At 37.2% G+C, this 14,224-nt stretch overlaps 3 protein-coding genes across 3 annotated transcripts; 1 reads left to right on the top strand and 2 right to left on the bottom strand.

Moving 5' to 3' along the window:
• The first annotated feature begins 1,069 nt into the window (after positions 1–1,069).
• On the top strand, positions 1,070–4,500 carry pygo (pygopus family PHD finger). Its single transcript, XM_017900832.1, has 5 exons — positions 1,070–1,347; positions 2,034–2,331; positions 2,454–3,473; positions 3,566–3,711; positions 3,795–4,500. The coding sequence occupies exons 2-5, from the start codon at positions 2,116–2,118 to the stop codon at positions 3,913–3,915; spliced, it is 1,503 nt and encodes a 500-aa protein (XP_017756321.1). The 5' UTR covers positions 1,070–1,347; positions 2,034–2,115; the 3' UTR covers positions 3,916–4,500.
• A 4,145-nt stretch (positions 4,501–8,645) lies between these two features.
• Positions 8,646–9,251, bottom strand: LOC108548044 (uncharacterized). Its single transcript, XM_017900810.1, has 2 exons — positions 9,090–9,251; positions 8,646–9,014 (listed from the first exon to the last, which is right to left on the bottom strand). The coding sequence occupies exons 1-2, from the start codon at positions 9,249–9,251 to the stop codon at positions 8,646–8,648; spliced, it is 531 nt and encodes a 176-aa protein (XP_017756299.1).
• Positions 9,207–13,883, bottom strand: LOC108548045 (Tubulin tyrosine ligase-like 6B). The gene is made up of 17 exons (XM_017900811.1): positions 13,664–13,883; positions 13,254–13,466; positions 12,957–13,182; positions 12,825–12,892; positions 12,603–12,720; positions 12,413–12,514; positions 12,233–12,339; positions 12,109–12,185; positions 11,328–11,615; positions 11,190–11,271; positions 10,818–11,108; positions 10,588–10,744; positions 10,416–10,516; positions 10,205–10,333; positions 9,909–10,134; positions 9,643–9,824; positions 9,207–9,572 (listed from the first exon to the last, which is right to left on the bottom strand). The coding sequence occupies exons 1-17, from the start codon at positions 13,846–13,848 to the stop codon at positions 9,317–9,319; spliced, it is 2,808 nt and encodes a 935-aa protein (XP_017756300.1). The 5' UTR covers positions 13,849–13,883; the 3' UTR covers positions 9,207–9,316.
• Positions 13,884–14,224: the final 341 nt, after the last annotated feature.

Consider the following 14,224-nt stretch of genomic DNA (forward strand, 5'->3'; position numbering starts at 1 on the left):
CGAGTTATACCTTGCTTCGATGGTTACCGAACATCTCGAGAAAATTAATCGAGATGCAAAGAAAAATGTTCGACTTTAGATGATGCTTGAGTCTCATTTTTGATTAATTAACGGCGATTTTTTCGATTTCCGTTATACTTGTAAGAAGCATCAGTATTTTCTTCGCGGGTAACCGTTATTGAAATAAAATTCAAGGGAAATAAGATATACCTACGTCGTAGTTTCGTGAACTGTATTACGTAGCCGCGAAGCAACTGTCCGCAGTAGATATGCGCGAAACCCATTTTCCAGTTGTTAAACCTTGCTAACTTGCTAATGTAACTCAAATAATTAAAGTGACGTGTACAGGCCCTACTCTGAGGTTACGGGGACAACTCCTGGATCCTAATGCGAATGGAAGATATAACGCGTGAAACTACCGAGTGAAAGAGTAGGAGGAAAAGGGAGGGAATGATAGAGGGATAGAGAGGGAGGGAAAATGAGAGCAACTGAGGAAGTGAGAGAGAAAGGAAAGGGAAGAGAAAGAGAGGGTTAGAGAGAAGGAGAATTTCAAGCGCATGTAATAGTGCTGTCTAAGTAACGTATGTTTTAAACTAAACTGCTCTATCTTGAACGAACGAACTTCCTACTATCCTAAAACTTTCGCCCCGAATTGCGAACATTTTGCTCAGAAATTAATCATACAAATCATCGTACAATCATGCACTCTTCGCATTATCGTACGATGTACGTATGCTCGATAAATCGTAATTTACCAATGTTTCGTATCACTTAAAAAATACTCATTTGTTTTTCATTTCTTCCTCTTCAAATGAGATCACTTTTAATGCAATCGAATGTAGAAAATCTTTGAAAAAAGTATTCGCGCGTGTATATGCGCGGGTGAATTTACTATGGATAATATCCAATACGATTTCTTCGATATACAAAAAGAAAGTATCGCGATAATACAAAGCTGCCTTAATACCTTGATTGTTCTGATGTTGCAGGAATGTAGCTGCTAACGCCATCTGCGGAATGCACCGTGCAGTATTCTTACGCGAACAATACAACTACAGGGACACGCGTAACGCGACAATGGCGACCTGAAAGCCTGGCGTGCGCTTCTTTGCTCCATATACTTTTGACATCTCACCACTGTTTACTGTGCTCTTTCTGTATATTCGTGAATGTGAAATACATTCGTAATATCATAAAATATGTGACTGGTGAAGTGGAAAAACAAAAAACGAAAAATTGTGCAGATCCAGCTAGTTAGGCGTACGACACAATTCAATGGTGTTGGTCCCTGCCGAAAAAACGGGAAAGCCATGTATATGTCGATATCTTACCAACTATAATGTGCTGGTAAATACACAAATTTGTTTTATTTTTTATAGTTGTTGCTTATTTTTGATCGTATACATCTTGTATACTACTGAACGTAGTAAATGGTTTAGAAAAATGTGTAGGTTAGGTTGGACTGAGAAACTGGCATCAGCGGAATTTATTTTGCTCTCTTTTTAAAAGATTGTCTATTTTTTTGCATTACATTTATCGCTTTGAACGTGTTGTCGTTCAATGTCATGTATTATTTTTACTTAAATGATGATTATTTAAGTTGTACATATTGAAATATTCCATATTTATAGTAGTGTACACAGTATAATAATTTCCAATTATACATGTATTTGCCCAAATGTATATACTTAATAATGTAAAATTATAAATATACTCGCAAAAGTAACAGTAATAAAATATATATTCTTGCTATACATGCTATATTCTTAAATGATATGGATCTTTTCATTTAATAGATATACTTGTAGATGATGAAATTTTACAAAAGTTCTACACGCTTATAATGCTTTTAATGCTGTGTATAAAAATTTATTTTGTAATTTATTAGTAAATGTATGAATTTTATTCTCTTATGAATTTATAGATTTAAACTTCTTGATATAAACAAAATATACTCTGTTATAAGTATTTTATGCTTGAAAATAATTATATAATGTAACGAAATATAATATTTCTTTAATTAAAAATAACAGTGGAGCAGTAGCGAAGACTTATCACCAAAATCTATTGTGGTGCTGATACGGCATGTTAAAATAAGGGAAGCGAACGAGGGAGATGAGCCACAATATTGCAGGCATGCCACCCTTCGCAAGGATGCCTTTGGGGGGTATGGGTATGGGTGTGAATATGGGTCCTAGTGCCCCACATCCTGAATCTTCTGCTCACCCTCATCCTCCACCACCACCACCTACCGGTGCCAATCCAAAAAAGAAAAGACGTACAAATGCAAATGTTGCTCAACCACCTCCACAGCAACCTCCAACAGTGCAGGTAAGTTTTTATATTTTAGTTGATCATTATCTGAAATGGATTACAGATAACAAAATTTTATTTCCATTTCATTTCTCCTTTTCTTTTTTTGATTTTAATACCTGTAAAAAATATATTTTCAGGATTTACTACCTCCACCTTTAACTGGTTATGGGGATACAATAGTAGCAAGTAATCCTTTTGACGACACACCACCACAAACTACGCAAACACCAATGATGCATGGGGGACCACCACATATGCATCCCCATCACCCACATCATATGAGTGGACCACCTATGAGAGGCATGAGCCCTTTAACTTCTATAGGAGGAATGAGTCCTATGATGCCTCACAACATGGGAAGCATGAGCCCAATGGGAAACTCACCCATGACAAATCATATGAATCATATGGGAGCTATGTCTCCTATGAATCATGCACCAATCGGTGGCATGAGTCCAATGAATAACATGGGCCCGAGTATGCCACCTGGTCCAATGAATACTATGAACAATCATATGAATATGAGTCACATGGGTAATTCCCAACTTAGTGGTCCACCTATGGGTAGTCCAATGAATAATATGAACAGTGGTCCAATGGGTAGCCCGATGAATAACATGGGTCATAGCATGGGAAGTCCTATGGGTGGCCCGTTAGGATCTCCTATGAACACAATGGGAGGATCAAATCATATGCCTAATGGACCAATGAGTATAAACAATATTAATAGCCATATACCACCCAATAGCCCACTGAATGGGCCATCTATGAACAGTGTAAACAGTCCACTGGGACACAATGGATCTCAACCACATCCAAATCACATGGGAAATAATCTTAATAACTTAGGTAGGCCCATGAATGGACCTATGACTACCATGAGCTCTATGGTATCCAATAATATGAATATGAGCGGCCCAAATCAAATAAGTAGTATGAATATGGGTGGACCACCAATGAATAACATGTCTAATATGAGTATTAGTCATCACAATCAAATGAGTCACATGGGTGGCCCAATGGGTACAATGACTAGCAATATAGGCGGTGGTCCACCAATGGGCCATCCCATCAATATGGGAGGATCCATGCCACCTCATGGTTTTCAAGGTCCACCGGGAATGGGACCAAAACCAATGCCGGTTTCTGCAGGAAAGGTAGATCAATTTCTCGATATATCCATACATCGCGAATTTCTATTACTACGTTAACAGCTGCTAAATAAGTTTATATTATCTTGATATTACAGATATATCCTCCAGATCAATCTATGGTGTTTAATCCGCAAAATCCTAATGCTCCACCTATTTATCCTTGTGGAGTATGTCACAAAGAAGTGCATGATAACGATCAGGCAATCCTTTGTGAGTCAGGTTGTAATTTTTGGTTTCACAGGTATATAGAAGATTATGTTTCACCCTATATATATTGTTCTTCAAAAACATGTACTTAACATACACGATAAAAATTTGTTATAGGGGATGCACAGGATTATCGGAAACTGCCTATCAATTTTTAACGGCAGAAGTATATGCAGAATGGGTGTGTGATAAGTGCTTGCAATCGAAAAATATACCTTTGGTTAAGTTTAAACCATAACACTTCTTGACTCGTCGTATATGCGACACACGAGTGACTCTTTGTTAGCGTTTACACCTTGTACACGCACACATACGTGTGCAGTTGCACACACATAAACACATACGGCATACACTAATGCACGAGCGAAGTCGTGCATATAATATAAACATGCGCTGTTTGTTAATATCTTAGCTTTAACTTGTTGAAATATTAGGGTATCACTATGAGTCGTATTGATGAATGAGATGGCAGAAACGACATATGTTCGAAAGTTGCATTACTTTATAAGTCTGTTTATGACAAGTGGATTCGCCTGTTTAAAAAAATGACATCATTTGACCTCCGATGTTACTAATTTGTTTTCTATCGTCGTAACGTTGAATACTACATACGAAACGAGTCCAGGGGGCATATACATTTTAAAAGAAAAAAATTTGTTCGAATATTAAAAATTGTACAATCGCTGATGACCTCATTTGATTTCTTACTTTCAGTTGCATTTAATTCAAAATTAAAGAGTCCGTTCTACACGCGAAATAAAAGAAAGGAAAAACGGAAATGTACGTATATGTGATCGACGGTGAAAATTGCTGGAACTGCATATTAATAGAAAATTAAACGAGAACATATATTCTGTTTACTTTATTTAGGTTTCGGGTGAACGTTCCTGATAAACTATAATTGATATTCAAAAGTAATTAACAACGTGTATTACTTTATAAATCATTTCTAGTTATGTCATTGCCATTTGTCATCAGGCTCATCACGTTGATTAAAGGAATCCAAAGGATTAAAGTGGTACTTTTAAAAAAAGGTATTGTGAATGCACATCTAACTATTTAAGAACAGAGTAATATGAATTTCAAACGATGTAAATTGTTCTCATAACGCGATTGTAAATGTTCATATCTATCTTCAAGTATCAGAAACATCGGAAAACTCCTAAATCCACTTCTTCGTACCATTAAATTATCACCGAAGTATTTTGGGTTTTCAAAAAACGCGTTTGAGAAGAGAAAGTGGCGTATGTATCGATAAAAAATATGTATTGCTAGTACTTTCCAAGATACATTCTCAAACGCTGTTTTTTTTTATTCCCGAATGTTACAAATGAAAGTGCTGCGATTCTTGTATTTTTATATTTCAAATATTTTGGTGTAAACCATGGTCAGTTATATACTTTTGAAATACGTTAGTGTTATAGTTTAGAATATATTCAAAATGTAAATAGATCCGATTCTAATGAGAAATTTTAACACGGTATCTATAGAAGAAATATTTCTAACCGTTTACGAAGATTAGTAGGAGATTTTGCGTGATAGGGAAGGTCGTTTAAAAAGCTGAACTTTCTTTTTCATCAGAGCCCATGTATTGTTTCTTACCATGGTTTATGCTGGGGATTAATTCAGCACGCATAAGTAACATATTATTTACTTTCATATGTGGTTCTCCGTGTACCCTGAAAGAAAGCACAGCAAGAATTCGTTTGACTGATAATTTGCAGGGTATTATATTTAAAGTCACGCGATGAACAAATCGATTATGTTCGTTCACACAAGAATGATTCGAAGTTATAAGAAATCTTGATAATAAAAACGCAGGAGTAATAAAAGGAATTAATTTAAGAGTGATTGAAAAATTCAGGCAATTGTACTATAGCGATTAGCATGGTGTTGAAAATATGCGGCGCATTTATGTCTTTTGCAGATCCGTCTTTTCTCGATGCAGTAGTTGTCTTAATTCAATAAGAAATTCGTACGAACATGAATTAAACTCAAGATACTTCGTATATATACCGAATGAAGTCTCATATTTAGTTGCAGTAAAAAAAAAAAAAATTTGTGCACACACTCGTACACGCATACATATATTACATTCACGCTCTTCTTCGTCGAGTTAAGGTTTATTGTTACATCTGCCACAGACTTTTGGTGTCAGTAATATAACAGTATATCAAGAAAGAACTGAGTATTAACGACGTGAATGATTAACGCAGTGAAAAAGAAAAAGAAAAAAAATAACTGAATTCCGTCGGCAGCTAACGCAAAATTAACGAGTCCACGGATTGTGTGTGTGTATGTATATATGTATACACACGCAATTATCATTTTACTACTTGACGCCTGTATTATACGGAGGATTGGCTTGGAAAACTTTCAGAGAGTACTTTAGATTAACTAGTTTCTTTAATACACAGCAAGCTTAACTAGTTATTCTTACAAAGTTTTTACTCGGTTTTCTGGCTTCTCTCCGTGTAATCCACGCTTTAAGCTTGTTTTACTGTAATCCTTTTTAACAAATATTATACATGAGTAATGTACACAGGATCCTATAACTACATAATGCTCATATTAGTATTACAACGAATAGAATACCATCTTCACATATCTTCATTCTATATTTTGTCATGTCATGGAGGGCGAGGGGGGTCACGCTGGAGATCGTTAACGTTGCTTTTTTTTTCTCTATTATGAAAGATTATATATGGGAATGCAGGGGATTAAGCGAATAACGAGAAGATGTTACTCGACGTGGGATGGAAAAACGGTGTGCAACCGGAAACGATGCTAAATACTTGGAGGATCAAGGATAATGATTTTCTAGTACAAACGAATGAATCGTAATTTAAGTAACTACTAGTAGCGTCTATTTTTCAGAAATAACTTATGTAAGTTGTATCGTTTGCGAACGAAACCGTTATGCGAGCACCGAATATTACGTATGCCTAAAAACGAAACGTTATATCTAAATGAAAGGAAAGATTCTTTGACTTATGTTTAACAGTAGCTTAATCCCTGTACAATTTGTTCAAAGCAAATGCATTTCATATGTGTCTGAATGTTTGTCTCATTACACTACCTATAAATTTAGTCACCTCATTGTTTTTCAGCTTTTTATCTTTACGCCGAAAAACGAAACGTTCTCCTGACATCCAAAGCGTGACGATCTATAGATCAACGATTTCACGAAGATGGACACCTGTTGCGCGATAAAATATCACATAATTGTCCGAATATTCGATTCTTTTATTGTTCTTGAAATATTTGTAGAATTCTCCTGAATATCTATTCATTTATTTGTGTACATAGGTCATTTACGCTATTTCAATGGTAAACGCAGTAATGACGAAGCGATACAAAATGCGCGTATAACAATTATGCGTGCCATCAATTTATTGTATCAGATTTGTAAATATCTTCTGTACCGTGTTAACGAATCAATAATGCGTTAAATGCGTACCGCGCCATTTTTTTTATTTTTGCCTAGACGCATGTAACGGCGATAGCAAATAGTAATATTTCCTATTCCTTCCCTAGACAACCATCGTCAGCATCTAAATTAATTATTCGGTCACGATACAAGTTTTGCGTAAAAACCGAGTGTTTCGACGCGCGATTTGGATGCAGAACATTATTATTTTTATTATTATTATTATTATTATTATATTATTCATTATTCATTTTAACGCTTTTATACACGCGCGCGCGCCCACGCACACACACATACACACACGACACACATATATATAGTTGGAGAAACGTATCATGATAAATCGATTATTAACTTTCAACGGAAAACTTTGATTCTATCGATTCGAAACAAATTGAAAGCAAAAAAAAAAAAAATTGAGAAAAAGTGGCATACAAATCGATATAATGTCCCATATTGATAGGAAAAGAATTGTGAATTATTATAATTGAAGGATTTACGCAACAAATTGCTCGTAGATTATTTTTCAACGCGCGAATATTGACATACATACATGTTTATATATACATGCATAGATACATTTCTGTATTTATATATACACACACACACACACACACACACATATATATATATATATGGTGCATATGATAATAAAAATTATTATACATATTGTAAGTACGTTGCATGTACGTATGTCATTATTACGGTATACGATCAAGGCGTGTGCAGTGATATTCTCGATTTTCTGAAGTGTGTACATGTTCATTCATTGTACATATTTATATGACATTTTAAATAACAAGTCCATGTTGATTTTTACATTGTTCTTGTATATATCTTACGAATCATCATTCGTTCATTTAAATACAATTGAATTTTACAATAATTTCCTCTATTGACATAATTAAATGGAAAAATTATTTCTAACGAGTGACAATTTATTTTCATAATTTAACGTATCAAAGTATTTAAAACTTACTATTTATAAAGATGCATAGTCTTCTTGAACGCGAGATGGAAAGTTCGATGTTAAGAAGTAATGGAATCATTAGTAATTTCTTGAAAAAGCAATTCCACATCGTTATCACGATTTTCAAATTTATGTCGGGTTATCTTGAATTTCTCCGATAATGATATCTATTAATCATAACGCGTTCTTGTTAAAATTTCGTAGAATTGCTCTCTCTTCGCTTTTCAAGTGTATGTAGACGCACGATATTTGACAGGGTACGAGCTACGTGGGCCTTTGTGATACGGCAGCTCCTATCGTTCGAGTTTAAATCATCTACCCAAAATTTCTCCGGTATCCTTGGCCGAATATACACCGGCACCTCGTTACAAATTACTTTGAAATCTGTAAATCATAGGTACTGCTTTTGTACGTCTTTCTCTTAGAACCCAAACGTATAGCTCACCTCGCGCATAAAAATATTTTTATCTTTTAAATTCGTAATTACAAAAGTATCATCCGGCACTTTACCCTATAGGGAACAAACAAAACAAATTTACGTAAACTTCAAAGAACGGAATAATTAGATCTACGTAAGATTATCTACTTTACTTGCTTTCAGGCAAAATTGCGACGATTGATTCGCCCACGGGACGTATCTCGTTTCCGCTTCAGAATGCTGATGAACGTGACACCTGTGTCTGCAACTAGATGCACTCTTGCTGATATTATCCGTATACGCGAGTCTTCCGTACAGTCCGTACTTCTTCTCGTCGATGGCTCGCAATGTGCCGTTTTTCTTCATTGCCATATAGATTTGTTCCAACATACCATAACTCTTAATCAGGAAATCCCGTTGTGCTAACGCGGTAACGCGTTCTCTTTCCTCGGATTCACAAATGATCTCTGGCTCAAACGAGTTCAAGGTGTTAGCGGTCGAGGTCGTCTGTTTCTTCGCCTATGCATAAGTTTGAAAGATCGTTTCGTTAGAATCGAGCGTTTCCCAATGAATCGTTATCTCGAAAAAACCGACATTCAAACAACAAGAATTTTTCTTCGATGCAATCGCAGATTTGGTCTTCTCCTGGTCACAGGTCGATACAGGTTTCTGCGTTACGTTCGAATTTTCCGACTGCAACTTCGAGTCGCTCCATTTACCGGACATTTTCTTGCTCTCCTGTTCCTTCATTTTCATCTGTCAATCGTATTCGATAAGCGCTTCTTATACGATCAAACACCAATCCGTCCGTCAAATATACTTTACGTAAACCGAAAATACACCTCGTTTTCTTCCTTTTGAATCCTCGACGCTTCTTCCCGAGCCCTGGACGCTGCAGTATCTTGATATACAGAAATGCTACTTTGTCTGAAAAACGGCTCATACTTTTCACTGTCAGAGCATGGATAGATTCTGCGGAAATTGCCTATGCGCTCGTCCTCCCATTTAAATTGCTTTTGCAGGTAATCTTCTTCCGGCTTATCAGATTTCGTCGTACCGATCGTCGAATCATTCGTGCTACATCGAACGAACAGTTTAAATTATCCCTTGATCCATTACAATCTAAGTAATTTATTTATTAATTTACCCGTCATCCTTAGGATTTATTCCCTGAAGCAACCTATCCCTGACTCGCTTCCTGTCTTCTTCGATGATCTTTTTCTTGTCGCACTGCTGCAAATTCAGCATATCGAACGTATTCGTCAGCAAACCCTCCTTTATATCCTTATCGATTTGCGCGTCTGTATGAAAACTCGGTGAATGATTAACCTGAAACATGTCGCTTAGCCCTGAACTTGACGAAGATAAGAGTATTTTCGACCACGTTATTATCATAGGAAACTTAATCGTTACTTCTAGAAGGTACGGTTTCAGCTTCCAATCCAGTAGTACGTCAAAACCCAATAACTCGAAGCACGCATAGGTCTTATCGTGTGTAGGAAAGCACGTGTGGTAACTGTGCTTCAAAATAGGATATGCTGCCAAGATCGTTTTTATAATAACCTCGTCGATTTTGCGCCACAATTCATCTACATCGATGTCTTTCATCTTGAGCCACTTGTTCAAAGTCGATATTTTCCTGTATCCAAAATATTCGAATTATTCCAAAGAAGTAGCAGAAAACGACGCTGAAGAGACCACGCATTTACCTTTTACTACCAATTTCGTCGTCGATCACGTACATTCGACTGTGCTTATTAACAGCATAATTCGTTAAATGCATGAACACGTTGGATGTATTGTGACCGGTTGGTTCCTTGTATCTGCTTGTAGCAAACCTGAAATGCCATATATATAACAGACAAATTACTTAGATATAGAAGACGTCGAAAACTGTGGAGTAACGAGATGAATTATTACCTTGCCAAGCCGTCATTGTACACGTAAATCCTCAGGGGGTCGCACGAGGTAAGGAACGCATAGATACGAAGATCGAATTTGTAGCCGTCCACCAGGAAGGGCTACAGACACGAATGATCTTCACCAAAAGAAGAGTACAAACGAACGCTTAAAGTTGAAAATGCTCGCATACCCTGGCCACGTAAACCTGGCAAATCATGCGCTCGCTCGGTTTAACATCCTTTAAGTTCCTTGTCAAGTAAATGCCACGCCCTTGACAGCCTGTGTCAGGTTTGATGATGAAAGTTTTGGAGCGTCTCAGTTTGGCGTAAGCTATTGCCTCTCCATGGCTAAACAGTTTAATCGATAGGATAACTTTCCTCGGAAATAACGTTACTTTAAGAAAGAACACGATTTTCTTACTCTGCGGGGAAACACCATGTCTTTGGGAAAAAGTTGTAGTCCTTTGGGAAAAGCTTCAACATGCGATTCAAGTTTCGGGCAAGTAAATCCTTTCTACAGATTTCTGTCATTCCTGGGAAATGATTGACCTTCTGATATCTCTTCATGTCTTTCGCTCGTTCCACGCTCACGCTCAAATCCGTCCAATAAAGGTTCCAGCTGCTATCTTCGGTCACTTCTTTCATCCCGAATCGGGCCGCCACTCGTCTCACCACGTCATACTTGCAGTTACTCGTGCATATAGTCAGATATCTTTAACGATAAACTAAGGAATATAAAAAAACACAGGAAACGGACAAAATTATCGTCGAATATTGGAAAAGTAAAACGTACCTCCGTTTCTTCTTTTTCTTTCCCTTGATCGAGGTTCCTTCCTTTCGCGAGTCCACATCGGTGTCAGCAAACGACAAGTCCGCTACGAAATTACACGCATATAGATGAAACAAGATGCACGAGGTTAGAAATAAATACCTTTGTCATCCTTCTTATCAGCCAAGTATTTAGGAGCAACAGGTTCCTGTTCACTTTTAGTCAAATCAGTAAATGGAACGATATTTGTCGAAGTGTCAGATACCACGAGTTTCTTACACCGGTTTCTGTATACTGTTTTACATGATCGCACTTCGGTACTGGAATCAGATTCACTGGTAATCTCGCCATTTATAGAATAACTCTTCTTCGTATCACTAGCTTCGATCTCGCGCACCACCACCAAAGGACGTTTGTTGCTGCGTTCGATGACGTTCATGACCGGCGTATCTCATTATTTTGCACGATCTGTCGTCGCATGACATTAATTTGATATATCATACGTCAAGCAAGACCGGCATTACAGTTCAATAGGTCAATTTTATTACGAATGCGAAACGTTTAGCCGACTATCTAAGCAAGGAAAGTGTTAATAAGACCCTCGATGGAAAATATGATGCGACTATGATCAATTTATTAGCGTAAAAGGAGCCGAAATTCGATGCTATTTACAAAAATGCCCCTTCCAAAATAAATCATCCGTTTCGCGCATCGTCCCTCAATTGTTTCTTCGTTTCTCGAGGGAAGAATGTAGACTCGATGGAAATTTGATTCTGTCCGAATCTCCACTCGTATCCTAATTTAAATTCGATGTAAAAGCGGTCTGAATGTTTTCTAGTAAAATGCGTGCGTCGTTGCAGCTTTATCGATGCTACTGCGGTACAATCCGCGTGAAACGTTGCCTAAGAATTGTTTCGTTACTTTAATTACAGCGCAACGTTACTGCACATAGTTCGTGCAGTCGTAAACAGAATCACGGAAACAGAAGATTGCCAATATACAACAAACGCGACACATTCGCTAAAACAAACTGTTTTTTATTATCTTTCGTTTCTCTCAAGCTTTACAGGTTCGATTTTATTCTCATTATATCCTCTATAATTTTCACGACGTTCATAGCACAGCCCCAGCTTAACGTCACACCGCTCCCTCCGTGTCCATAATTGTGTATTACCTGCGAAAATCCAACGAATTGCAATTAATGGAAAATTTTATAATCGTCGTTTAGTCAAGTGTGTTTTCGATACCGTAACTTCTCTGCCATTAGAAGATTTGCAAACTTCAGCCTCGATACAAACTGTGTACCTTCCAGGTCTAAGACCAACCCATTCCTTCGTTACTTCAGCATTCTGTGTAAGAAGAGTGATCAATAACTAATTATTATTATCGTTAGATCGAGAGTTCCTCGTGATGATTTGAACTGATTGTGAGCTGTACCTTGAGTGCAGGCAGAATTCGACAGCATCCGGTATGAATAAATTCGGAGTCGACTGTTCGTGGAGTACGGTCGAGATCATTCTCTTGGTGCGTACCTCCCAATACCACATTATCGATACTTTCCACAAGAAAAAAAAGGAAAAAGGAATTAATCAAATAGATACAAATTCGATATATAATTAATATTTAGAGGATATCTTCGATTCGAACATGAGTTATTACTTTGGTATTATGTAATTTCCTTGATCATCCTCTTCCAAAATCCCGTGCATTACCCAGGATGCCAACACCTTGAACGATAGAATAGGTGAAGAAATTTCATACTGCAATATCTCATTTTCTTAGATTACCAACCCTAGTAACTTGACCTCTGATAGATGTAACCGTGTTATCGCCCACAAGCTCACGTGCACCGAAACCACTGCAATTTATTATCAAATCGTAACCATCGTCGATCAGTTCGCGTAGCGCATAAATTTTCTTCTTTTCAAGTTTTCCACCAGCTGCGAGGAATTGTTTCGTTAACCAAGGCAACAAACGTCTAGGCTCGCACGTATATGTCAAAAATGTCCATCCGTGTCTGTATAATTGCCGACGCAAATTAATCATTTACGATAAGATTAAATTATGAAGTAAATTCATTAACTCTACTTGTAGTTAGCCTTATATTCTGCGTTTAATTCCTCCAGCTCCTTGGGACTTAATCTGCGTGCACCGTACACCAATTTTGTCCAACTTGAATCAGGAAATCCATCGGGATTACTGGTAACGCGATATATCGGTACCAAAGAGACTCCGACTTCAGAGGCCAAGCCCGCTTTCCAAAACTTTTCCAACCATCGATGCGTCATTCCACTCCATTGTCTGTCAGTGCATTTGTAGTTACAAAGTGAATAAACAAGCTTAAACTCTACCGATTCTTCTCCTTAAACTTTTGTCATAACGTGTCTTGTCATAATGCGTTCGGGGTACGTATGTACATACATACTCCGCTGTTTCAGCTAGACCTTACCTCTCAAAAACTTCTCGACCTTACCAATCTCGAAATGCTAAATACTCACAGTATTTTCTCATAAGGAGTATTCCCGAGAAGATAAGGACTCCAAAGACCGGCGCTTCCGTCACCAGTGGTAGCTGGTGAGAATTCAGCCGCAAATACGTGCACCTCGAATTGTTGAAGAACGCTTTTTACCGCAAACGCACTTGTCAAGCCAATTACACCGGCACCCACCACTGCCACGCGCATATTTTATAGGTAAACTCGATCAACAGACTCTTAACGAATCTCTGAACGCAACTACACGAAAGCTCCTCCCTCTTCTTGCAGTAGCAGCGTTTATGAAAAATGTGAAAACAAATAAAATTGCTGAAACGATAACCCCGTTTTGTATTGATAAATCACAACAGTTAGCTATACATTGCTCGAAACTCTTCAAATCGTATCGAGCGAAAGATAATTGGAAGAAACAGACAAATCAATCTATTAACATCGCAAATATTGGACATTGTTGTTCCTGGTTAAATAAAGAACTCAACTGTCGATAAATTTTTTAAGGAACCGTAAGATAAATTAATAAAACCGAATATAAATAATTATGTAATATATATATATATATATATAT

Source organism: Eufriesea mexicana, unplaced genomic scaffold, assembly GCF_001483705.2.
Source record: "Eufriesea mexicana isolate 0111107269 unplaced genomic scaffold, ASM148370v2 scaffold1358, whole genome shotgun sequence".
NCBI classification, from domain to species: Eukaryota; Metazoa; Arthropoda; class Insecta; order Hymenoptera; family Apidae; genus Eufriesea; species Eufriesea mexicana.